This window comes from Hylaeus volcanicus, chromosome 7 (genome assembly GCF_026283585.1).
Source record: "Hylaeus volcanicus isolate JK05 chromosome 7, UHH_iyHylVolc1.0_haploid, whole genome shotgun sequence".
NCBI lineage: Eukaryota > Metazoa > Arthropoda > Insecta > Hymenoptera > Colletidae > Hylaeus > Hylaeus volcanicus.
The window spans coordinates 3,829,469-3,853,827 of NC_071982.1; the positions used below are offsets into that span (position 1 = coordinate 3,829,469).

The window sequence follows — 24,359 nt, forward strand, 5'->3', positions numbered from 1 at the left end:
TCCTACTTGGAGGCATCCTTGGCTGCACCCTTCAGTCTGGAGGATAGCTCGTTAATCGGTACACCCTGTAGAGGCACCTCGCATCGGGTTAAGCGAGTCGAAGAGTATCTATATAAACGCGTAGGTGGAGGGGGGAATGGTCCCCGCTGGAGGCCTCGCCGGGACCGCAGAAAATCTTATTGGGGGACCGTTTGAAGCCAGACAGAGAAGATCGCGCACGGAAAGCCGAGGAGGAAGGAGACTAGCGAAAGAGGGACCGAGATGGCGCTAGGTGAGTCGTGTCTGGAGGAGGAATCGTTCGTATGGGCCTGCTGGGTAGTCGTAGTGATGGGACCGACTCGATGCTTATCGGTACGAAATTCTGCGAACCTTATCCTATAGCATTGACCAGACATCAGACTATTACAATTTTACAGAGAAAATTTATTTGAAATAAATTCACTTCGAATGATAACATTTGATTATAGATACGCTTGTCAGACCATGAATTATTCTTATATATTTTTATTTTATCAAGAACCATGGCTGGTATTTTTGCTGTCTTTGTTTAAACCTATTCTTCGAATGTAGCCTATAATTATTAATATAGTAATTTATTCGACAATGCTCCCAAAATAGTGTCAGAATATCCCCTACAAAGCTAACCATCATACTCAATAATTTACCTCAATCATATTAGCCAAATCCTCCCAGCGACGATTACGAGGTCCATAAAATAGTGGAGCAACCGTCTCCAGCCGCGTGTTGTCTCCATCGCTAATCAATGGGGCCCCTTACTACCTGCCTGGCTTAACCTGCCATCCTCATGTGGGGGCAACGCGGTGAAGAGACTAAAACAGGCAGGTAGGGAGCCGAGGGGTCGGTAGGGTAGGGAGAAAGACAGTGAAAGAGGGAAAGGAGAAGGGGCCCGATTCCCCCACCACCGTGGCGTTAGTACTTCTCCGTTCCACCGATAGATGGGTCTCCGTCGCGCCGGGCCCCGGGACTAAAATTCAGGACAGAAAACCGTCCGGTTAGTTGGAGCCTGCTGACAGAGAACGCGCGTTACTGCCGATCGCGAGTCGATCTGGGCAAGGTGTGGCGGTTCATTCGTAAACGAGAGAGAGGGAGGGGAAGAGAGCGGAGAAGATCGAGACCCGTCGAAACGGGCATTCGAAACGAGCGAGAGAGGGAATCCCTCGACAAAGGACAGAGACGCAGCCTCGACGTGTAGCGGTCGTCTTTCTCCCTCTATTTTTCTTTCTCTCTCCCTCCGACCGCTCTGGCTGGCTTTCTCGCTTGCTCCACTCTCCTTCGTCCGCGTTTCACTCGAGTTCTTCGCCGAGGATCTCCGCCGCGGAGTCAGTATCCCGTGATGGTTAGGTGAGCGCGAAACGACTCGCGCTGCGTCGTTGACAAGTGAACGATCTCCTCCTTCCCCCTCTTTCCCGCCAACGGCTGAACGTTTCCGCGCATTTTTCGTGCAGAATTCGCGCCGATACGTAGCCCCCCGAGACGGGCCTAGTTTGCGCGATCCCCTCTCCTCGGTAGACGGTGGGTCCGTCGGGCCCCGACGGCGCGACGACAGATACACCGCGAGCGTGGAAAAGTGCTCGGTCCTCGCGCAGCTGTCAGATATCAACCGAGCCTGCTTCTTTATCGGTGGTGCGCGGCCAGGTTTCGTGTGCACGTATACGAGAGGTGTGCGCAAAACACGTACGCGACCCACGCTGCACAACTTGTTCCTCTGCCAGGCCCCGAACCCAACGGCCTGCGTGCAACGAAGGCCCGTTGACTGCACGGCCGTTGCTCAATTTCTGCGAATAACCGCCGCCGGCGCTGAACACCACGCACCCATTTGTTGGCGGTCAGTTTCTTTGTACTTTTTCATAAGTTAATCCTTTATTTACTATTCGGGCCCGCTCGAAGAAAGTTTTGGAGTCGTGAGACGCCCGGGTTGTTGCGTATGGCTCGTATTTGGGTAACAGGTTCTCTGGTGGCCATATACAGTCCCGAGGGTATATTGAGAAATTTATGGCGATGATACTATTCGAGGAATTGTTTTCAAATTTTTGGCACGTATTTAGTGATCACTGAAGGATACGTATGAATATTTATGTAGCGATACGGTTATTAGTGTCTTTGGAAATAATTGTTTAAGATGGGAATACAAAATATGTTTGACGTATAGGTTGGAATAAAAATACAGAGATATCGCTTTGATACGTCGTGGTAAAGAACTGATTACGCAGAGATATGTAAATGTTTTGAAATATAAGGCGTAGTGGGATCGAGTTCATCGTGTGTTTGTGAATCCGAATCCTAATCGATGATCGAGCATCGTGACACTTGAACCACGTAATACTTGTATACATAAACTGATAATTCATTCGATGAGTTCGCAGCATAGCTGGTATAAAGATGTTTTAGAATTTTTAAATAGTTTCAAAATAATTTGAAATTTCGTTCCTTCTATTCGTGGTGAGTGGTGGAGGGTTATTTCTCTGACAAGAATAAATCAAAATTTAAAATGAAATACGAGTATATGTATACATATATCGAAGGCTTCGAATAGAATTTAAACTTATGCGCGCTGCGCATGCGCACCCAAGTAGCTTCCAAATTGATGTTCTTAAAAACAGAAATCGATACAATATCCATTTTCTTTCTCATTATTTATTTATTTAGGAAATATAGTAAGATCCTATACATTATATTTCCATAACAATTGACGAAGAATGCCAGTAATTGTTAACTTTCGACTCTAGTTACAATTACTGTAATTGTTCCGTGAGATAACAGTGAAAAGTTTAAATGCCTTTTACAGGATTGAAAACCCCAGATTGCGCTATGATAGAGTGATAAACTCAGCGAAGCTAAAGAAATTCAGATTTAATTGCTTCCGTTTGGAGCGATGAAAGCGAGAGATTTGAAAGTTGTAATTTTCATTTGCTACGATTATAAATGTTGCGTCTAATTGAAATTCCGACAGAATTTTATTGTCCATGTCGAATACACAAATCTCGTTTTATTTGAAAAATCCTTTCAACAAATATTATGCAATGACTTTTGTAAACAGTTGACTTCATGGTACGTTCTTTTGCATACTTTAAAAAAGAAACGCCGAGTAACACTTTCCCGCTACATTTTTCACTACATAGTAATCTTAATCGTTATTTAATCGAGACGGTCGAACGGTTGTATTTTTATGGCATTTAAACGATCGTAATTTTCCCTTTCCAGGGCAGCCCCTTCTCGCCGCAACGAGCAATTAATGTCACCATTATACTCATGAATGCTAAACAACGTGTAAATGAAGCTTAATCTTCTTTTTATATCCATTTTTCTGTCGTTGGAAAAATATAAACATAACGTTTCCTTCTTTCGTCGTGTGTTTTTCTTCGATTCGACGAACCAGTGTGTTTATAATGAGCGTCCCATCCTGAAAAACAAGTAGCAATGGCTCGCGTGAGATTGACATTGATCTTCGCGCGACAGCTTCCGGTTCCTAGGATATTTTCGCTTCGAACACACCATCGACGCGACGCGCAATCGGTGGGAACCGATTCCTCGCAAGGCGGATAACGTAGAAACGGGTTTAAGCGTGAAAGTAATTGAGGAAGTGGATGAACAGACAAACTGTTCGTGTTCAACGCGGGGCAGGAACGGTATTAAGTTTACCTTGCGGAAAATCGGTCTTCTCGCATCGAGGAAAACCTCTGGACAACAACAATTACCCACACCGTGTATCACGTGATGATTTCTACTTATCAGAGCGCAATAATGACAACAATTTGTTTGCCTTATCGTGGCGGAATCGCCAGGCTCGTGTCATCTTGTTAGTTACCATTTGGTTAAAAGTGAGAATATTATTCAGATATTTTGTTCTATAAGCACGAAACTTTAATATATGTTTGTTAGGGTGAAAAATGTCTGTCCTTGATCTCTATTCTTGCCTTTCCAAATTCGTTTCTTTGAAGGGGCACATGAGCGAATTATAGAACCGTCTTAACACTCATAAAGACGTTATCAGATAAATAGCATTTGGAGCACTGTCCTCCCAAGATTTTAATTGCCAGCTGACCGTTTAATAACTGTTCTCGGTAGTCAGTGATCCGTTACACGAGCAAAAACGACCATGAAACAATCCTCAGAATCCCGAAGAAATTGCTAGGTGACATGCAAAATGTTACACACAGAGGATGCCTCGGTAGAAACAGACCACCTTAACACCGAAAACCGCGCGAGACTCGTCTAAATCTCAATTTTGATGAATCATATTAAAACTTTACATACCCAGAAAACAATACACACTTATGAAACTCCCTCCTTCATGAATAATACTGGAATAAATTACTTTATTTCATTATTACCAACTTTAAATGAATTAGATATAAATGAATCTCTGTTGAAAAAATTATGAATCTAGTACGACTCAATTTGTAAAAAAAAAATCAATTTATTTCATTATTATTCATTTTGAGTGAGTTATATAGAAACAAATCTCTGTCGACGAAAATTATGAACCTAGTACAATTCAATTTGAAAAACCCACTTGGCTAACAAAATTATTTGTTTCTGTGCAGCCAGTGAGTGATGGCCCTGCGTTTGAGGAGCAGCAAGGATGTCAAGAAGAGCTCGTACTACGTTTGGTACCTGGGCGCGAGGGAGGCCAAAGGGGTGGACGCGATGCCCGGTGCCATAGCTTACCTGCTCGAGCGGGAACGACTTCAGGAGCCTTTCAAGGTCACGCTGCAGGTGAGCGGTACCATTACGAGATCCGGTTTCGTAGCACGGCCGAAAATACCGTGAAAAAGGGACAATTAATTGTCGCGGTCGGAAGGGAGGCGCACGGTCGCCTATTCAACGTGTTTCATCTCCCTCTTTCGCGCTCTCGCGGGCACGGCCACGGGTGGCAGTGAAAGCAGTCCGCAGGGTCGAATAAAAATCACGAATTTAATACCTCAGCCTACATACAGAATTCGTCAGGCCTCGACCTGCTCGCGGACGGTTATCAGCTTCCTCGAGAACGCTCGTAATTTACTCGACCCGAAATTGTCGCGACAGTGGCGCACCCAATATTTTTCATGACGCTTTACACAACTTCCCAGGAAAATTGGAGAAAAAGTTTGTTTGACTTTTTTGTGTAAAATTAGATACTCTTTGAGATTCATTTGGGACGTTTTCTTAAATTGTTACGAATATCGGGTACATGTTAGGAAACACCGAAATGGCGTAAGAGGTAACTAAAGTTATTCGTAGACCGATTTGGATCGAAATGTGGTCAGATCATTAGATGGGAATACGAAACGTAAATACGGAGTTTCGTTGGAATAGATTCGGTTTAAGTATTAAACGTGGAGTGCCCAATATTTTTTGGTAATTGTACCATCTCGGGACGCCACCGCAGAAGGAACTTCAGGTGGGGCCTCGAATTAACGACGGGGACGACCTTCTGAAACTCACACCGAAATCGTGATATGTAAATTTTACGACGGCCAAGGTGATGGCTAAATTTCACGCAGGAATCCATGTTCTGCTGAAATTGATAGAGGTGGAATGTGCCCAAAAAAGTGGTCAATAATGTGAGCCTTAAAACTCTTTCGATGTAGACATCTGAAGTGAATCTCGTTTTCATCTCGATTTAAGGTTCAGAATTTCGATAACCAATTTTCGAAGTTACATTGGCGCCTCGCTTAACGTTCTAAAATTGTTGTACCTCGGAAGGCACGCCACGTGCATTCAGGCGGGAAAATTTGAAAACGATTCAGTTTCAGGTGAATAAACCTCTAACGTTAACGAGACGGTTCCAAGAGGAAGCGATTTGTACGAAATCAATTCGCTGGAAATTAATAAGCAACACCGGCGGCGTTCGAGGTAATTAGATAACCGCAATAATAAATCCGTTGACCTGAATCTTATAGAAACGGGCACGCCGCTAATATATCCGGCGAGTTCGATATGGGAAAGAGAAAATAAAATGGACGACACCGAAATTGTCCCGCGACCGTTACGCACGGGCATGTTTGCTCGACATTCCCGTTGCATGTCAATTGAAATGTGCAAAGGGGGTTGCATGCCGATTTAAAAACGCCTCATTACTCATGGTTCCAGCCGCACGAGGCAAATTGCCGACACGGTATTCGCGTGCACGAAATCCGACGCTTGGGAATACGTATCCCTCGACCAGTTTGTTTTTATACTCGGATTTTCGATCGATTACAGCCTCGATGCACTTGTCGAACATAACCTCAAATGTAACCAGTACATTATTTATTGTATCGAGAGGATAGACGAGTAATATTATCATTTTTCTACAATCCTACTAGACTTTTATGCATTTATGGGAAATTTGAGTGTGCTAAAAACTACAAAATGCACACAGAGTGCAATAATATAAAAATCTATCGAAAGTAAGGTGCATATTATAATATTTGCAAAGTAAAATAAATTCCTGTTTAGATTTCATTTTTGTAGGTAAAGATTTTATTTGGCATAAAAATCCACAGTATATTTATAACGTTTCTATTAAATATTAGGTCGGGCAAAAAGCTTGGTTTGTGGTCATAGAAAGATCACAGAACAAAATGGTCAATTTGTTATAGAGGAAATATGTCTCCTTACCCCTTTTGGCGAACCTAATACGCCAAGAGTGAAAGTTTCCATTTTGTTCCTTTGTTTCCTTTATTTGAAACGTAAACAGAGACGTTATGAAATAAATGAAACTGCAGAAGCAGCGAAATTTAGAGCTCATTCCGTCAGAGTTTACATACATCCAGGGTGTTGCGTAAAGAATTGTTCGCGGACTCGCTGCCATCGAACTTTCGCAAGCATAAATTTGTCCACGAATTTTAAAGCGACGCTCATCGAACGTGGTTCCTATTTGTCTTTACTGATCTCCCATCAGCAGAGGAATCTACGAAATGCATCTCACGTCCGAACGCCCCCCCCCCCCTCGTTACTTTTCGCGCGTTTAAAGTCATGCGAACACAAAGGTGTCCTTATCGCGACGTCGTGATCTTAATGGATGCGTCTCGAGAGGGATTTAGTCGCCGTGCACGCTCGTCGTTCTCTCGAAAAGAAGATGTGTTACGAAATCACGAGACCCGCCTAATTATTGTGTAAGTGCAATTGCTGGGGAGTTGCGAGACGGCTCGCCTTGAGAATATTTTAGCACCCCGAATTTTCGCGAGGATCGTGGCTGGTCTTAATGGACAGTCTCTCGGTGGGACGAAAATTGCGCGTTATTTTCTGCGGTCGATTTCGTGTAAACCACAGACGCGAGGACAGGTGGTCGTTTCTTGGCACATTTCGAGTACGAGCGCGATTTACCGCGCGGATTTTGTAACTTCGCTGAAATCGCGCGCGCCATCTTGCTCCCTGCGCGCGCAGCTCGAAGAAATGAGTTATTTTCGGAACCAATGAGCGTGCAATCTTCTTTGGTCCGCTAGAATATGACCTTTCAACGACTGTGCTTAGATAGGTATCGTCTCAGCTTCTTTATTCAAAAGGTAGAAAACTCGTACCCTTGTGAAGCAAGCTGAATATATTCCTCAAGTTTAGTATTTTATGGTTTTCTTGGGAAAGTAGCCAGAGGATCTTCCCCACATTTTTCTACTTTCTCTAACGGAGATTCACACTCCACATTTTTTCTTCTACTGATTCGAGACTTTAATAGCGTGAAATGTGAAGGATAGGCTGGAATTATTCATTGAAATTGTTACTTCTCCTCGATAAATTTTATTATTTTGCCCAAAGATGGTCTGTGCTTTGCGTCATTTTGTTCTCGCGATCATCGCGCGCCAAAAGTGGCCGATTACTCACCGAATTCGTAATTGGGTCCCTGATGGTCGCCATTGAAATATCCGCTGTGGTAATTCGAACGCCCCGGGGCCAACGATAATTATCGATACACGTTTTTTTTTTTTCCTAAAAGCGCCCACCTGAAACAGAGAAAGTTCTATTTTTGTAATATCATGTTCGCTTTCATCGTTTCGCTATTATTATTTGCTTTCGAAAAGGAAATTAGGTTTTTAAGCGTGCCTATGGAGAATATAATACCGTTCCAGGGAAAGTCTTTTCAATGATAAACGAGCATGAAGTTCAAGTTGTTCGTCTATCTGTGGAACCTGCCCCACCCACTCATTTAAATTAACTACTGATATCAAGTGTATAGGCAGACAGATTACTTGAAAAGTTCCTTGAACTCCAATATCGAGCCGGTCCTTGACTTTGGCATTCAATTAGATATCGTTATACGTTATTTAATATCGTGTGGCTATCTAGTCACAGTCTGTGAGTTCTACGCGCTGGGAAAAAGTCAGGCGAAATAATAGCGAAGGCTGTTGCGTTTGATAAAATGGATTGTCGCGGTGTACTGTTAAGTAGCCTCAAAATTACAGTGGCAGCCATGTTGGAATTGTCTAAAACTGGTAGAGACGAGAACAAAAATTCAAAATATTGTTTTATAATTGTCAGGTGAGCAACAAGGGGCTGAAGATCATACAGACGGTTCACCCAGGTGGCTCGACGAGGTCTGCTGTTAAACATTTGGTACCAGGACACGCTGTCCTGGCGGCTGTGCAACGAGAAGACGTCGTCGCGGCGACTCTTCTACTTCCAAACCCGGCCACCAACAATCCTGTCCACGTACACGCGTACAGGTCACTATCGATTTCTATATTAATAATAATTAACATCCACGCACGATATTTTACTATTTTTGATCATAGCAAAATTAACTTTGCGATAAAGTATTGCTTGACCAAGCGAGAGTGAGGTCTCTGGAGCCTCGCTCCCAATATCTTTGGTTGCATGAAACATTATTTTCCTCAAAAACAGAGTGGGACCTGTTTGAAAGTACAGGTCATCATCGATTCCTATATTAATAATAATTAACATCCACGCACGATATTTTACTATTTTTGATCATAGCAAAATTAGCTTTGCGATAAAGTATTGCTTGACCAAGCGAGAGTGAGGTCTCTGGAGCCTCACTCCCAATATCTCTGGTTACACAAAACATTTTTTCCTCGATAACAAAATAAAACCTGTTTAAAAATATCTATTTGTACTCATCAAACAATTCGGGCGCCTCTAAGCTGCACACGAAGTTCTATATACATTATCACAAACCAATAGCTCCAGACAGTAATTAAGCTGAAGGTCGCGCAGCAAAACACGCGTAATTATAGATATTAATACCCGATTAACTGAATGACTCTCTACAAAGCGATCGTCACTTTCTCGGATTATTCCGTTGTAATCCTTTATGCTTGTTAGCAAGATTAACTTCTTAACGATCGGTTTGATGTATTGTCAAGCATTAAGAGAGTAATGGGTTCTCCGACGATTTAATTGCATAACAAGTTTCAGATTTAGAATCCCAAGATAAAAAGGTTACACGAATTAAATGGCAACGCTATGAAAAGTTTTTCACAAACGAATCACCTGTTATTCGTTTAACCATATTCTTTGAATTAAAAGCGACCTATTTATTCAATGTTTTGATAATCTAATTAGATTCTGTTAGTTTAAAAATATTATATAAATTAATTACAATGAATCTGCATTAATTTTCATGTTCACGATGGAAAAAAGGTATCGACTGCCACGATACAGGTCTATTCCAGATCTCAGCCATTATAGAACACGCTCGCTAATTAACGACCCACGCGATTCTAACGGGTCGTTAATAAATGTTCATAAGCTCGCGTTCGCACATGTTAATGTTCCATCGGCGGTTAGCCGCGAAAGCAACCTTGGCATTGAAAACAAACAGTATTTTCGTTCCTGTATCCGATCCGTGTGAAAACCATCCGTTGGTTTTCCATAGTCGTAACCAGCGCGTTATACAACATGGCGTCGCATTCATGAATCGACGATTTCGATCGGGAACCAGGTAAATGGCTCTCGAGGCGCGTGATAGTTCGCTGACCGCGATTTCTTGCTGAGTTCACCGAGGATAATAAAGGTCGCCGATTGCGAAACGTGGCGATAATAACGAAAAGAAATTAAAAGCGAGCGATGTCCAAATAGAAGGATGAGAAATTGATTCCGTGTCTCTGGGTTAGCAAGTTATGGCATTTACTAGAATCTTATTCGAGGAAATTATTTTTAGAATATGGAGATATTAAAAATTGCGAACGAGAGAAAAATTAACTATTTTTAGCGGTGAATGTTTACGTTACATATTTGTTTTATTATAGTTTTAATTTATTATCGAGTTATCGATAGTTTATTATCGATCTAATTTTTATTCTACAAAATAAAAATACTTGGAGAAACGTAATGTTTCCGATAATTTAAATTTTTTACCGGTGATATCAATTTCTCCCAGTTCTCCGGCATGAAATTTCAAATTGTGGGACTAATAACGATAAATTATACACCTAGTTCTTGCAATAAGTTTCTGATCACCCAACTGTGATTGCAGTTAAGTATTATGTCGAGGAGAAATCAGCGAACCTGTAATTTCAGTGGTAGTTGTCATTAACATTCCTACTTCGTTCACCAACCCTTCTACAGCATGTTTCCGATATTTCTTTTGCTCCCTACTTGGCGTCCGCCGAGAACAATATACCTCCCATCAAATTTGCAACATGAAGGATACCGAGAAATAAAGACACGCTTGTTCTACTTAAATAAAAAAGTGGGGCAAGCTTCGAAGTTAAACAAACATATTACTAAAATTAAAGTCAATTATATATTTCAATTGAGCAACATGTAAATTTAATTTTAGAAACACTATACATTTGTTATTTAATTTCTCCTAATTTATATCTAATTTAATTTAATTCTAATTTATTTAATGTCTTCTGCCTCTACTCGAATGCATCTAGTATGCATAAAGAGATCGACCCTCGAGACAGGTCACATCTCTTCAGGGACAATTTTCTCTGACGCGAACAGTATGAAATTTTGACCTTGGGCCTGACCTCTCTGACTTCAGGTGCGACTCTGTCGAGACAGCTGAATTATTGGGGGGTCAGCTGAAGGCACTGGCGTCACATACAGACAATTTGGCCAGGGTCACCTCGTTGGAAAGGGTCCGCAGCAATTTAGGCAGCGATGGCAGGAGCACCAGGGAGTCAGAGTCCTCGGAGGGCAGCGGTGAACTCAGACACGATCCTGTGCAGACAACCACGATATACGAGTCCCTGGCTGCGGAGCTACGCGCCAAATTAGGTGAATATTCCCTCCTTTGCTTATCTATTTATTTACTTTATTTCACGTCTTGGTGAAGGTGTAAAATAATTTGCTCTCAATTGTGGAAAATAATACGGTCTCAGTCTAAGGAGTTTGAAATCTAACCTAAAATTCTGAAAGCAATGTTTACTTCTTGTACAAGGTTCTAAGGACTTTCTGAACTGGAAGCCTGTAGAATTTCGAATCAGAGATCAAATAAAATTCACTAAGAACAAACTATAATAAAATAGCATGTACAAAATAAGAGGAGAACAAGTTCAGACAAGTCTAAACACGCCGAGTATTGATTGAAGTAGAAATTCGAGTGCAACTGTCCATAAATATAGAGAATAACTTGGCAAGGAGATGGTAAGTAAAAGATATGCTTCCTGTTATTCCAGGAAGAGGGAATTCAGGGGACAACGACGTGGGGCCCATCCTCCTGCCTCCCAGGGATTACGATACCGTCCACAGACACCGCGGCAATCTCGCTGGCATCGAGTTCAGGCGTTGCCTGAATCAAACTATCGTAGGTGGTAGTATCACGGTTGACAGAGGCGGCACGAGAAGTGCTGCCAGCAGTGGAATAGGCTCGGACAGTGCCGCTACGCCTCCGCCTTATCAAAGCCATCATCCATTGGGCCCGAGACCGTCTAGACCTTCCAGAGATTCCTCCTCGGGTAAGTGGATTACTCTGACCTTCGACGAATCGAACCATCGCTTATTTTCTTCGCAATTTCTTGAAATTTTATTCAAACACAAATTCTACAAGTGCAACTTATCCATAATTTTATACAAGTCCATTTTATCCTCCAACATGAACTTTATAACTATAACACACCTGACTAATAATTTTAGGAATATAAATATCCTTTAATATTTTTAAATGGCCCCAAGGACTTGAAACTAAAATACGTACATCGCTCATATAGAAGTGACAGCGAATCGTGTACTCGCTCGTATGGAAATGACATCACACGCGAAAGGCAGAAAAAAGATTCGTGACAAAATACATCGTCGAATGGCACGAATCGTCCGAGAGTTACGACACCGCAGAGGCGTGCAACGTTAGCGGCGATTCGATAGTCATGCCGAGCAAGTGTGAAATTTATCGTGAATGAGAAACGCGAGTGAACGCTGAATTCACCGTGACTGCGATGCAAATGACGTTCAACGCCACGAATTTGCACGCCGTGGGCATTATTGGCATTACTGCTATTATGTCAATCCGCGTTAGAGCGTGCCTCGAGGAATCACTCTTCGTTTCTTGCTCGTTGGTAAAATGAATTATGCATGATAATATTCATTTAGACTAACCAGACATCAATCTCGGAAGATTAATCGAATACCAGCAACCTGGGAAATAATGGTGTTTTAATGTTCACAGTCAATCATAGCCGATCAGACAATTACTATTATCGATTTAGAGAAGTTTCAATGATTTGAAAGATTCTATACTCCCTACTGGTTAAGCTTGACTCTGCCTGACCACAGTAAAACACGTTGGGTGACGTGTGTAGAATTCTAAGCATGAGCACAAGTAAGCACGTTGGATGGTTCTACCTATATTTGCATGGCTGACTATAAATTATAACGTTAGGTGGATGTAATTAGACTTAGAGATACTATGTTCCCTACTGGTTAAACTTGACCATGGCTGATCACAGTCAGGCACGTTGGATGACAAGTGTAGCTTTCTAAACCTGTCCACAAATAACCACGTTGGATGGTTCTACCTATATTTGCATGGCTGACTACAAATGATCACGTTAAGTGGCTGTATTTAGACTATCCGTGACTGAATACACTGAATGCAGCACTCATCTCTCAAAACGTAACATCGAGACTATCCCTTCACCAAGGAAAAAGTGCTCAACGGATTGTCGCCTGTCGTTCCTAGCTAATTGCTCCCGTGGAAAGTGGTCCCCAGCGTTTTCCTAGGAGATTAGGCGATCAACTCGAACGCGTCGTTACGCCTGGAAAGCGTTCGCAGCGGCGGATGCTGGACGAAAGTGAAAGTCCTTTTCCTGGTCCCACTCAGGAAACGATCTTTGGCACCGGTAATAACGCTCAGCGAAACAGATGAAGCGTGGAAGGTTGCGTTTCCGCGAAGGAACTCCAGTCGAAAGTTTATCGCGTCACGTGGGGGTCTTCATCTGCAGGAAGTCTGATGCGCTGCTAGATACTCGCGTGATAAACGACGCGATGCACCGTTGGACGGACGCATGAGAAATGACGAATTAAGATAAACGGTACCTTGGCAAGGTGAACGAATGAGCGTCCAGCGACGAGAGTTAGCGGACGTGTTGGTAGAATCTAAATGATAAAAGGCGAAAATGTATCGTCGAGCGTGTGTTTTGCCTGGTTTCGAGTCAGACGTGGAAAGAGAGTATGGAGTGTGTTCGGTAAAGTATCGGAGATATTGAAGAGTGAAGATAGAAGCAAAGCAAGTAGGATAATGGATGACTTGGGTATGGTAAGAGTCGAAGGAAATATGGATGAAGATATGAAAAATAGATGAAGATGTATCAGCAATGATGCTCCTTCCGGGAGAACTTGTTCAAAGTGTTACACGTGATAAATAGTTGGAAAAGAATCTAACGGCAGAGCAACTAGGATAACACACAAGGTTCGCTTATCTAACGTGGCTAACTCTAGTCAGTCGAGGAAGTTCGTGTACACTCATAAAACATTGCTGGATGTAACCATCATGGAAACGTGCAAACACTCACTCTAACGATTCCAAAAAAAATTATTACATGTAAATGTTTATTTCTGAGCAGAATCCTCGAAGAATCGTTTAACGCAGTGTTCAGAGCTTTCCAAGAGGTTTTCGAATGTAATCGGAATTCGATCGTTGCACAACCCCCCGTCTGGTGAATCCCAGATGAGAGAGAACAGGAACATTCCAACTATTCAGTAGGACGGAGCAGCTTTCCCGTTTCCAAAATCGCGAGACTTTCTCCGGTTAGGACCGGCGTTTAACGATTCGACGGAGGCCCAGGGAGAATTCGTCGACGAAACGCGCCCACGGTGAATAATCGGCGAACGATCGAAGTGAAAGTAGACGAACGTGTTTGTTATTAGACCGACGCGAACTCGGGCGCGTTCGGCGGTTTTGCATTCAGCGCGGGGCACACGCGCTCCGGAGAAAGAAAAATCGAAGACGCCTCGCGACGATGAAACGATTTTTCGTTTGGCCGGCGCGGAACTGGGTTACGGGGTCGCCTTCTGCCCGGTTTTCTACGAGCATCGATAAGATTCGTGGCGGAACACGCTCGGCCACCTGTTCGACCGGTAGAAAGCGTCCAAATTTTTGTCGGCGACGCCGCTGCGAGTTTCCGTGCGCCGCCATTTGCTTCCGCCCCGACGTTTTCGTTTGCTTTTAGACGCTTGAGACACCAGCGAGGCAAAAACGCGTTATTCATTTAGTTTCAGGGGAGTGGAACATGGGTAAAAGTCTGAGAGGTTCCTTTGTAATGGTACAATGGAATTTTGATGTTAGGAGACCGTGACGTTTCATTTTGAGGTTAGGAAATGAGTATATCGAGTCCTGCACCGTACGATTTGTGTTCTTCTTTGACTCCTTATTCTTGGGTATGGTGGTCATCGCGCGTATGACGGGATCAACATTAATGCTACCCACTAATAATCACCCACCGAATCCTAACCTCCAAATGCTACGATATTCCGGATTCCAAACTTCCTGAATCAAAGAGTACGAAAGAAACCTGCGTGTAGCGGTAAATTTTTCTCGTCGTCAAAGAAGAGTTGAGACGTTTTGCCTGTTACACGCTCGAAAGGTTCTCCGGAGTCGTCGATGAAACAAGATTAAAGGGACGTGGTCACGTCGGATTGAAACTTCAAAGTCAGAAAGCGCCGCGTCCTCGTCGCGGGGCGTGCCGTCCTCTCGCGGAACACGTTTTTAACGGACGACTGACCCATATAGCGTAAACGCATAAATTTCGAGACGAGGGAAAAAAGAGTGTTCCTCTCATATCCGCGCGGATGGACGACGAAGACCGGGCTCTGCGTGAACCACGTACAAGGAGAGACTGTATTGGGCACCTGTTACAGTGGAAGGAATACCGTTAGGATGTCGTGTCGGCGGCAGGTACCAGCCTACGGGTACACGCATACATCTTCCGTGGCCCCGTGGTTGTACCAAGCGAAAATCCAGCTGCTTTGACACTGGGAACCGATGTTGATCAGCGCTACCGGAATTCGTAGACTCCGAGAGGAGAACGCTGGGGCTAATTCGCTGTCCACCGGGCGACGTTGTCGAGAGGACGTCTGACAGAAGTGGGACATGGAAAGTTCAACGACTGCAATTTTGGAGATTCGGTTTATAATTATTGTGAGTGACGGGGAGCACTCGCGAGGCCAAATTGGTAAGGACAGAGGAAACAGGCTAGGCGGGTCAGCCGACAGAAGTGGGACGTTGGTGATTCTATGACTGTTATTTTAGGGATTTTTTTTAGAAGTGCCATTAGTAGGGATAAGTGGGACACGCTTGTGTCTTTAAGTAAATGTAGATAGAATGCTAGAATGTACCAGATTCAAGTGATCTACATCGCTACTTTAACTAAGAAACCATCGACTGAAATCTAGCATACGATCTAAATTCTACAATTTTAAGATGTCTTCGGGTCTTATCAACAGAGTCAAGGAACACATGTTGCATTTAATCAACAGGTGTCTGCAAAATATGTGTCAACACCAAAGCTTACCGCATTATCTTGAACCAGTTTGGCAACTCCGATAGGACGAGCCATCAACCGGAAATCTAACAAGACTAGGAACACCGAATGCTCACTCAACGGAATATTTATATTTTGCTTTCCAAATGATTCATGTCTCGTTGCACGGAATTAGCATTTGCGTTACCAGCCGAACACGTCCAACGAGTTGGTTGTTTCGCGAAACTGACGGCAACCTGGAAATTATGGGTGAAAATCTTTCCTCCGTTTATGCCAGTTGCGAGGAGCCACGGAGGTTCAACGACTGTTTTCTTATCTGATGCAATTAAACCAAGAGTGGATTAAGAGTTATACCGCAGATTTACGACTCGTACGTCAACCATGCATCATGCCCCTCGTTCGGATATTCTCTAGCCAAACGTGCTACTGACCGACTAAAGCTACTTTTCACCCGGCACGAAAATCGAACCGTGTATTTCCAGTCATTTTTATACGAAGGTCACGCAATTTCCTCCGCGACAGTCGAATATCGATCTGGAGTTCCTCATTTTATTTTCAAGTTACGTCAGGCATGCTCAAACAGGATCATATGCTGTCAAACCTAGATTGTCGATTCGATAATGCAATTGAAAACTATTTGCAGACTCAGACATGGAACATAAGTACACTAATCGAATCAAAGCCAAACATGGTCAAACAGAAACGTGCACTCTAAACTTCAAATTGAGTATTTGATCAAAAGAATATCTGAGGGATACCTAAGCCTAGTCCAAGAGGCTATCCAAAGTGACATCAAACATGCTCAAATACTATCATACGCTGTCAAATCTACATTATGGTTGCAATGATACAAACTTTATTGAAATCCATCTACAGATCGCATTTGAGCGGTCGAATAACCATAACATCTACGTGTTGTCATCAAACCTGAAACGAGGGGACTCCGTTTGAAGTGCAATGTATCCTGACGGAGTCAGATATATCCGAACAAACTCGTGCGCTCGGCGACGTTATATCATTCGTCTTTTACGGGCCACGGAAGAACTCGTTTTGCAACAGGTGTCTCGGGGACACGATGCACCGCGATGATCACGATTTCCACGTTCGGATCTCCATATAAGCGCCGCTGTCGGCCCTCCTCCTCGCGTAGACCGCGTTCTGGCACACTTTGCCCGCGTCGGGCTCACGATTTGCGTATGTATCGGTGCCTCGAGCCCGCGGTACATCGCGTGAAACTATCCCGAGCTTCCCAGATTCCAAACGGCGATTAGCTTCAGCGCCGATTAATTTATCGTCGTATTGAGTAACTGCTTTACCCATGGACGTGTTACTCCGTTTTTTTTTGCTCTGGAGCACCGTTGACTCTCGCGAGCTTCGTCTGAAAGCTGATCGTGTGATCTAGACTCACTGCTCTTAGGCGAGATCCTGGAAACGTCTGAGGATTAGTTAGAATCTGTTCCAAGATGCGGACGCGAGTTTGAGAGGTGTTTTGAAGGTGTTTGATTAGGTTTGATGGTGATGATTGGCTCACAGGTGACTGATAGATTATAGTTTCTGATTTAAAACTAAAACTTGACTCGCTACAGGGAGTATCCAGGGTTTAAAGCAAAGTGTGAATCAAGAAAATAAGTACCTCGATGCAAACGACTCGTTTAAACGAGGGACCGATCCCGATATGGTCCATCCTCGCAATCCACCTCCCGCGACCTAACCGAGTGCCCGCTCGACAATCTAATCTGATCACTCCCTGAATTCCCTAGCACTCCCGTCGCTTAAAAATCAATCGAGGCCTCTTATCTCACAATGCGCCGCCGCCAGTAACGCCAGCCGCCTCCTAGAAGCAGCGAACATCGCCGTTGCATTACCATCGGCGATGATATTAAGAAGATCCCAGGCTCTTTGCCTTTTAACTTTTACCTAGCGCGGCAACAGCATTCCGCTCCCCACCACGTGGCGCTCCGGCGTTCGCGATTATTGCGCAAAGGAGCTCTCGAAAGGCGCATTTCCATGCGGGAGAGCTCTCTGGTTCGCGCGCGCGCGCGATGTCGCCCGTTCCTAGCGACGATAATAATTATGATCGCAATGGTAATCACCGGATGGTAATGATGATGACGACGCCGAGGACGCCGTCGCCGGCCACGATACACCTGAATTCGTGTGCAAATCGACCTCGTGGGAGGTCATAAGGGAACAAAGTTCCGCATTCTCGGCCCACAGCCTCGGGGCTCCTCTTAGCCTCTTCGTGTCTCTTTGAGCCTCCTCTCCCTCTTCGTTTCCAGCTTCTTTTCAAACCTCCCTGACCTCTTCCTCGACAGACGCCGGAGTATTCGACCGGTCTCCTCGCGGCAGGTTCCTTGATAAAAGAGAAATTGTGGCTTTTACCTTGGAGACTCTTGCTATTTTTCTTCGCCTCTCGCTCCATTGACCAGGTATGCGCGGACAGGTTATGATTGTTCATTGTTCGCGCTCGCGGGCCAGGGAAGATAGTGTTCCAGAGGATGGAGACGTTTTATCAGAAATAGGGATGACGCTCTGATTTGGATAACCCGGACTCGTTTGTTCTCCAGGTGGAGACCCTGTTATGGGTGAACGAGTTCAGTCTTTCATGCTACGAGAAAGTAGAACAGAAATTATGCGAGTGCGTTTGGAAGCATCTCGGAATTACTCTGAAAAATAACTTGCCATAGATGGCTAACTTAAACGAAGACTAGCGTCAGCCATGTTTTCATATCTTCACAAGTAGTGGAGGTGTCTTAGATGAACCTCCGTTTGTATCTTTACGTGTGTCCTCCTATATATGTCCCAACTAGAGCTGCACATCTGCATCCGCAACAATATTTTCATATTGTTGCTCAACAGAAATTCTCGAGTGTCCTTTAGGTGTATCCTCGTGTGAATGTATATATTATTTATTTAATTATTATATTATGTATGTACATCTCTTTATTGTGTAACAAATTATTTTATTATAAACACATTCCCTTTTCACAATGTTCTTTGCTCATATCTAGCTCCTTACTCTATTTACTTATATTCTACGCGACGTTGGTTGGTTGACGGTTTACAGTAATACCGTTTTATTTGTACATTTTTTCTTTTTTTGTTTTTTGTTTTTTTAATAAATACATTTACTCGTTACTGTTATTTTAGATTTTATGCCAGTTAATGCCTACATTTTATCCTAATTTCTTAAACTATTCGTTTCGCTTGCTCCTTATTCTACAAATTGTACTCTTTTGCTTTTGGTGTAGAGAGTTGCATCCTCTTTTCCTATCCCCCTTCAGGAATGAAAGTCTTAACCTTTCTATCTTCTCTTTTTCTATTCTACGATATAAGATTATAAAATTAATAGCAATAATGACAACGTCTTAGTGATACCCGTACTATTGTAGTAAACACGTAATAGCAAAATATAAATTTCTCTCTTAAAGAAGTTCGTGTTTTATATATGTTTATATCTTTATTTTACGCGACATATCTATAGTATAATATTCGCATTGTTTAGGAACTTAATTAAGGCTTTGATCAAAGCTATTTTATCAGTCTCTACTATGTCCGCTATGTCGTAGTTACAATTAATAATTATTGTTCCTATCTCGTTAAAAACGTTGATTCGTTGCAGGTTTCTTAGAGGGCAGTAAAATAGTACCTAATGCCCTATGGTTTCCTCGCCCATGTTGCAATCACAGATTTTGCTTTCTATAATGCTCTTTCTGTCTAGCGATTCTTTTAGGTTCATGTGATTAGACCGAATCCTGGACATTGTCCTGATCGTTTCCCTATTTAGTCTTTATTCTATTTTGAAGAACCATGGTTTGAATTTGTATTTTTTAATTATTATATTATACGTATTGTATATCACTTCATTTGTAAGTGGAAGTGGAATCTGAAAACTTTTATGCTATCATTTAAAATACAATGTACTTAGTTCCAAAGTAACTTCAACCTCATACATAACCTCAACCCTAACACTCTCCCACTATTGACCCTTCCAAAAATATCCTAAATAACGACGACTGTCCGTTTCAGACGACGACTGGGGAGCTCCGACAGACGAGAACGACTATCTCCCAGAGCCGGAGACAACGGCGACGAGTATGACACTGCCACGATTGCCCAGGAGCCCGGATCGGTTGCCCAGCCAGGTTATCAGAGGCGTTTCGCCCAGCTGCAACAGGAGCCGCAGGGCCCCAGAGTTCAGGCAACGCTCGCCGAGTCCTCAATACCAGCCCAGAATGAATCCTGGCGAGGTGACCAGTCCCAGGGAGAGATTCCAGGACGCCAAGGAAATGTTCCGAGCCATGGAGAGAGAGGCCATCGCCAGGCCTGTCCTTTCCAGGCAGAGAGAAGTTGAAAGTCATCCCGTTCACAGGTACGGCGCAAATATTTTCCTCCGCGTTCGATTTAGCCACGGTACGGTCTTCAAGCTCGCGAATATAAAGACGGACAGGAGAAATTTGGTGCAATCGCCGTTAATTGAAAACACGGAGTGTCTTCCCAGCTGAAACGCGCGAAAGCGTCCCGTCGGTTCGGAAACGACTGTCGCCCGATCGGAAGGTCGGCAAGAAACCGGAGTACACTTTCGATCCGCATCATACCCAGCTTTCGATCCCAGAAGAGAGTCACGCGTCCAAACGGCGACGTTAACGACTCCGACGGATTCGTTTTCTAATCCAGAAAAAGCCCTGGCACCTTGTAAGAAGGAACGATTCGTTCATTTTCTCTCGATCGACCAGATAGACTAGTTTCAAGAGGCCATTATCGGTTTTTCCACTGGCATTCGTTTCGGGTCGGCAATCACGGGTGTCAATCTCTAGTAAAAGCCGTCCGGACGCGTGGAGAGTGACTTGGGAATTCACCTCTGATTTCCAGTGATTGTTTATACGGGGTGGACCAGTTTAACCTGAATCATTCAGGCCCAACAGAGAGAACCGTTCCAGTTTTAGGGAATTTACCAGTAGACTAGAGTAGTGAAAAGTTTTAGATTCCTGCTCTTTAGCCTCTGTTTGTGTGTCAAGCGTCAACTGGCGTTCCTCGTGACACAGGAAAAAGGACTCCAAGGTCGGGCGCTTAGGATTTTCGTGTCCCTGTCAATTTTTCTAAAGACTACTCGACTTGGACGCGCGATTAGCGAAAGACTTCTTGCATCATTGTGAGATTACGATATATTGTACATCGTAGATTTATATTCCGAGACCTATATTACTCATACAGGCCCGGTAGCCGAAAGGAATTCGACTCGGTTGACGTAATAGACGCATAATGTAGATTCGTAGCTATAAATTATGCGGAATGTCACGCTTAATTGAATTCTTTCTCGATTGCAACAGGGTCGAGTCGGCCAGACACGCGGACGAGGATCAACCGGCTCGACAGCATCCAGCCAGCAACAGTTCAACGACTGGCCACGAACACCTGATCAGACGAAATCATTCGGAAGTATCGGAACGAGAGAACGATATTTCTTATAGAGCCAGGCCGCGGCCGCGAACCCATCATTATGCGATGGAACGCCCACCAGAGCAAGAGGTCTCGAGGCCCCGACCGAGGAGCTTCTACGAAAACCCGGCGGTCGGACGGGACTTCCGAGATCAAAGGAACGTCGTCGATCCGAGAGAAGTAAGGGTCATTGATTCCTCGTCCCTCCGCGCCAGCGTTCTTCAAGGTCTCCCGTATCGAAGGCTATTGTCCTGGCTCTTTTAAAACGCCTGGTGTCGATGTTTTTGGGCTACATCAGCATTCCTCTTGGACCTGCAGCTCGTAAACTCTCAACGTGTTGCGAATTTTATTCTTCTGTTAGGATCGCTTCTCTCGGACCTGAAGCTCAAACCTGCTCAATATTCTCCGTTCAGAAATCCGAGATCTTAGATTTTGCTGAGAATAATTTCCTGAATTGGTCCCTATTAGCACTGGTAATTGCAGAGCTTGGTAGAGATCCAATGTCGAGGAAAGGAATTTCGATTTACTCTTGTTCACTGCGACAGAGACGGACACCTGGAATTTCTCTAGGCACCTCAGGTTTCCTAGTTCGAGTGTACACTTTCTGTAAGAACGGTTTCACAGCGAAACGCTAATTACTTGTCGCAGCTCCACGGAGAAAGGAGTGGCTTGTGTAGTCCTCCATTGACATTTGCTTACTTTATTGCGTGGCTGTGTCGTATTTGCACATGGCTGCAATTGCAGTAACCATCCTGGCCTCCATCTTGAAATACTACTATTCGTGAAAGGATACATCGATACGTAATAATGCGTTAACAAACTTCTGACTGACATCACATACTGTCACATTAATGCATTGCAGTGATTCCTATTTAAGAGGCGCTGTAGGTAGATGATATTGCTATTGAGTTAATAAACCTGCCGCTACTAACTTCTGAAGTGTCTCGGAGACGACAGATGGCGCTAACGGTTGAGGCTCTGACCCGGCAGGGCCGAGGAGTGGGGATAGCCACGCGTCTCTTACAAAACAAGATTTCCCTAGAAGGCTCTCATATGCGTCACAAGTATTCGTACCCTTTACGTCTATTAAAGAAATCTGTCTGAATTAAATTATAGGTTAGATGTTTCCGAACAAATGCTTCATTATAAATATCAACGGATAGTCATTACAAATATGAATATCAGTAAACTTCACACACGTACATGTTTATTTATAACGAATATTTGGAAACATCAAACCTACAGAGCACAAATACTCATGGGACTGACTGTCACTACGTCAACATCTTACTACGCTAACTGTTACACCCGTTACATAAAAAATGAAGCACTCGAATTCTTTCCGAGGAAAATACCGATGTATAGGTTCTCTGGTCCGTGAAGGAGGAGCTAAAGTATCGGATCAACGGTCGCGAAGGTGTTAAAGCCATCGCCAAACAGCGATCGTCACGCCGCTCACGTCGAAACGATTTCTGTCAACAGATCCGGGACTTCCGAGACCGTGCGCACGTGCGGGAGATACGCGAGAAGGTGCGAGCCAGGGCGACGACTTACCAGGAGCTGTCCGAGCACGAACGGTACCCTGGTCTCGATCGCGACAGCGCCAGGCCACCCTTGGAAATTGTCCCCACGCCGGGCAGATACCGCCACAGCTACGCCGAGCCGCCGAGACTCGGTCTCGCCGCGCTTCACCCGTACTGAGCCAGCTCGTTGTTAACTAATAAATTATTTAATTAATCGACGTATCGTTAGCGTACTCGTCGCGGCTGGCCAGCGTCCTAGGCATCGGTTTGCTTTTCAACTCGAGGGTTGATCGAGAGTGGAAGCGGATGATTGGCCTCTATTGCGGACAACTGTGTTGTGTTCTCGTTAGTTCTTTATGTGGGTTGAGTGCATGATCTAGTGGTTAATTAGGTGTTGATTTGTATGCGGACGAAGTTTGATTGTGGGAGTAATTACTCAAGCAGGATTCAGACGTGTCGAAGAGGTCACTCTGATCGATATTTCTGAATCCTGCTTTAGGTATAAATAGCGATTATTTTAAAGGTATGTAGTGAGGTTCTAGAGAGAGGCTCGAAGGGTATGTGATGCTCTATCACGAAGTGCCAAATTGCCCTACTCGTTAGAAAGCAGCACAGGTGTGACATGCCTTGGGGTGCCCAGGTCCTCGTTATGTCTCTCGGTGTTTAAGAAGTGTACAAAGTTCATCCCGGGGATCTGTCCTACTGTCTCTAAGACCTCACCATGCTGCTACCTATTAGATCTTTAGCACTAGTGCAACACTAGGCGCACTGTTTTTTATCTTTTACTCTATCGCAACAATGCATGGACCAGACATTTCATTTTCATAGCAGCACTAGATCTTTTTGAACACTTGCACTAGGTACACCATTTTTAGACTCTCTTTAGACACGAGTCATGCAATTTCCAAACATTTTACCCTAAACTATTCCATTTCCTCTAAGACTGCTATTCAATTAACTCCTGTCAATTGCAGACTAATATACAGCCCACTTAAAAATAACTGCCTCATGTAGTAACTCCTATTCACTGTAAAAATGTCCTCCATTTTCCATGTAGAATCCAGTACAGTCAGGTCATTTTGAGCTCAAGTCAATTTTTAATGATTCGTATTATTATTAAATATATTAATGGCATATAAGATGAGACCAAGGCCAAGCTTTGAAGTCAAACGAGATAAGAAATAACCTGTGAGACTTTCCCGTTTCGAGTGACGTATTCAATGCTTGTCGCTAGCGGGTTCAAGGAAGTGCGCGCATTTTTGCCTACGACAACGTCGAGGGCGCTGTGCTAGGTCGGAGGCGAACGGAGATTAAAATTTATCATTCTTCTTGTATTTGCGGTACCGCGTGTCGTTGCGTCGCGGGCCGAGGTCCTCCCAGTCGAGGATCACTTGTTGACTCTTGAAAACCCGACTCCGTGCACTATATTGTTATGCGTCGGATGCCAGACTAACGATAACGATAGGAATAATAAACAGCAATAACATTGACAGTAACGGTAACAATAATAACGGTTGATAACAATAAATAA

The 24,359-nt window shown here is 43.8% G+C and overlaps 1 protein-coding gene and 1 long non-coding RNA gene across 4 annotated transcripts; one reads left to right on the top strand and one right to left on the bottom strand.

Moving 5' to 3' along the window:
- The first annotated feature begins 226 nt into the window (after positions 1-226).
- Positions 227-24,359, top strand: LOC128880219 (uncharacterized). Of its 3 annotated transcripts, none has more exons than XM_054130051.1 (8): positions 227-271; positions 4,566-4,737; positions 8,458-8,642; positions 10,931-11,166; positions 11,568-11,846; positions 19,896-20,238; positions 21,197-21,485; positions 22,788-24,359. In XM_054130051.1, the coding sequence occupies exons 2-8, from the start codon at positions 4,576-4,578 to the stop codon at positions 23,004-23,006; spliced, it is 1,713 nt and encodes a 570-aa protein (XP_053986026.1). In that variant the 5' UTR covers positions 227-271; positions 4,566-4,575; the 3' UTR covers positions 23,007-24,359. The 3 variants fall into 3 exon arrangements, with proteins under 3 accessions (XP_053986026.1, XP_053986025.1, XP_053986023.1); XM_054130050.1 differs by lacking the exon at positions 227-271 and adding an exon at positions 1,170-1,846 and having other exon boundaries at positions 4,570-4,737; XM_054130048.1 differs by lacking the exon at positions 227-271 and adding an exon at positions 1,171-1,846.
- On the bottom strand, positions 2,664-16,769 carry LOC128880220 (uncharacterized). Its single transcript, XR_008457779.1, has 4 exons — positions 15,256-16,769; positions 10,917-11,109; positions 7,804-7,922; positions 2,664-3,421 (listed from the first exon to the last, which is right to left on the bottom strand). It is a non-coding gene; the product is annotated as an uncharacterized LOC128880220 (long non-coding RNA).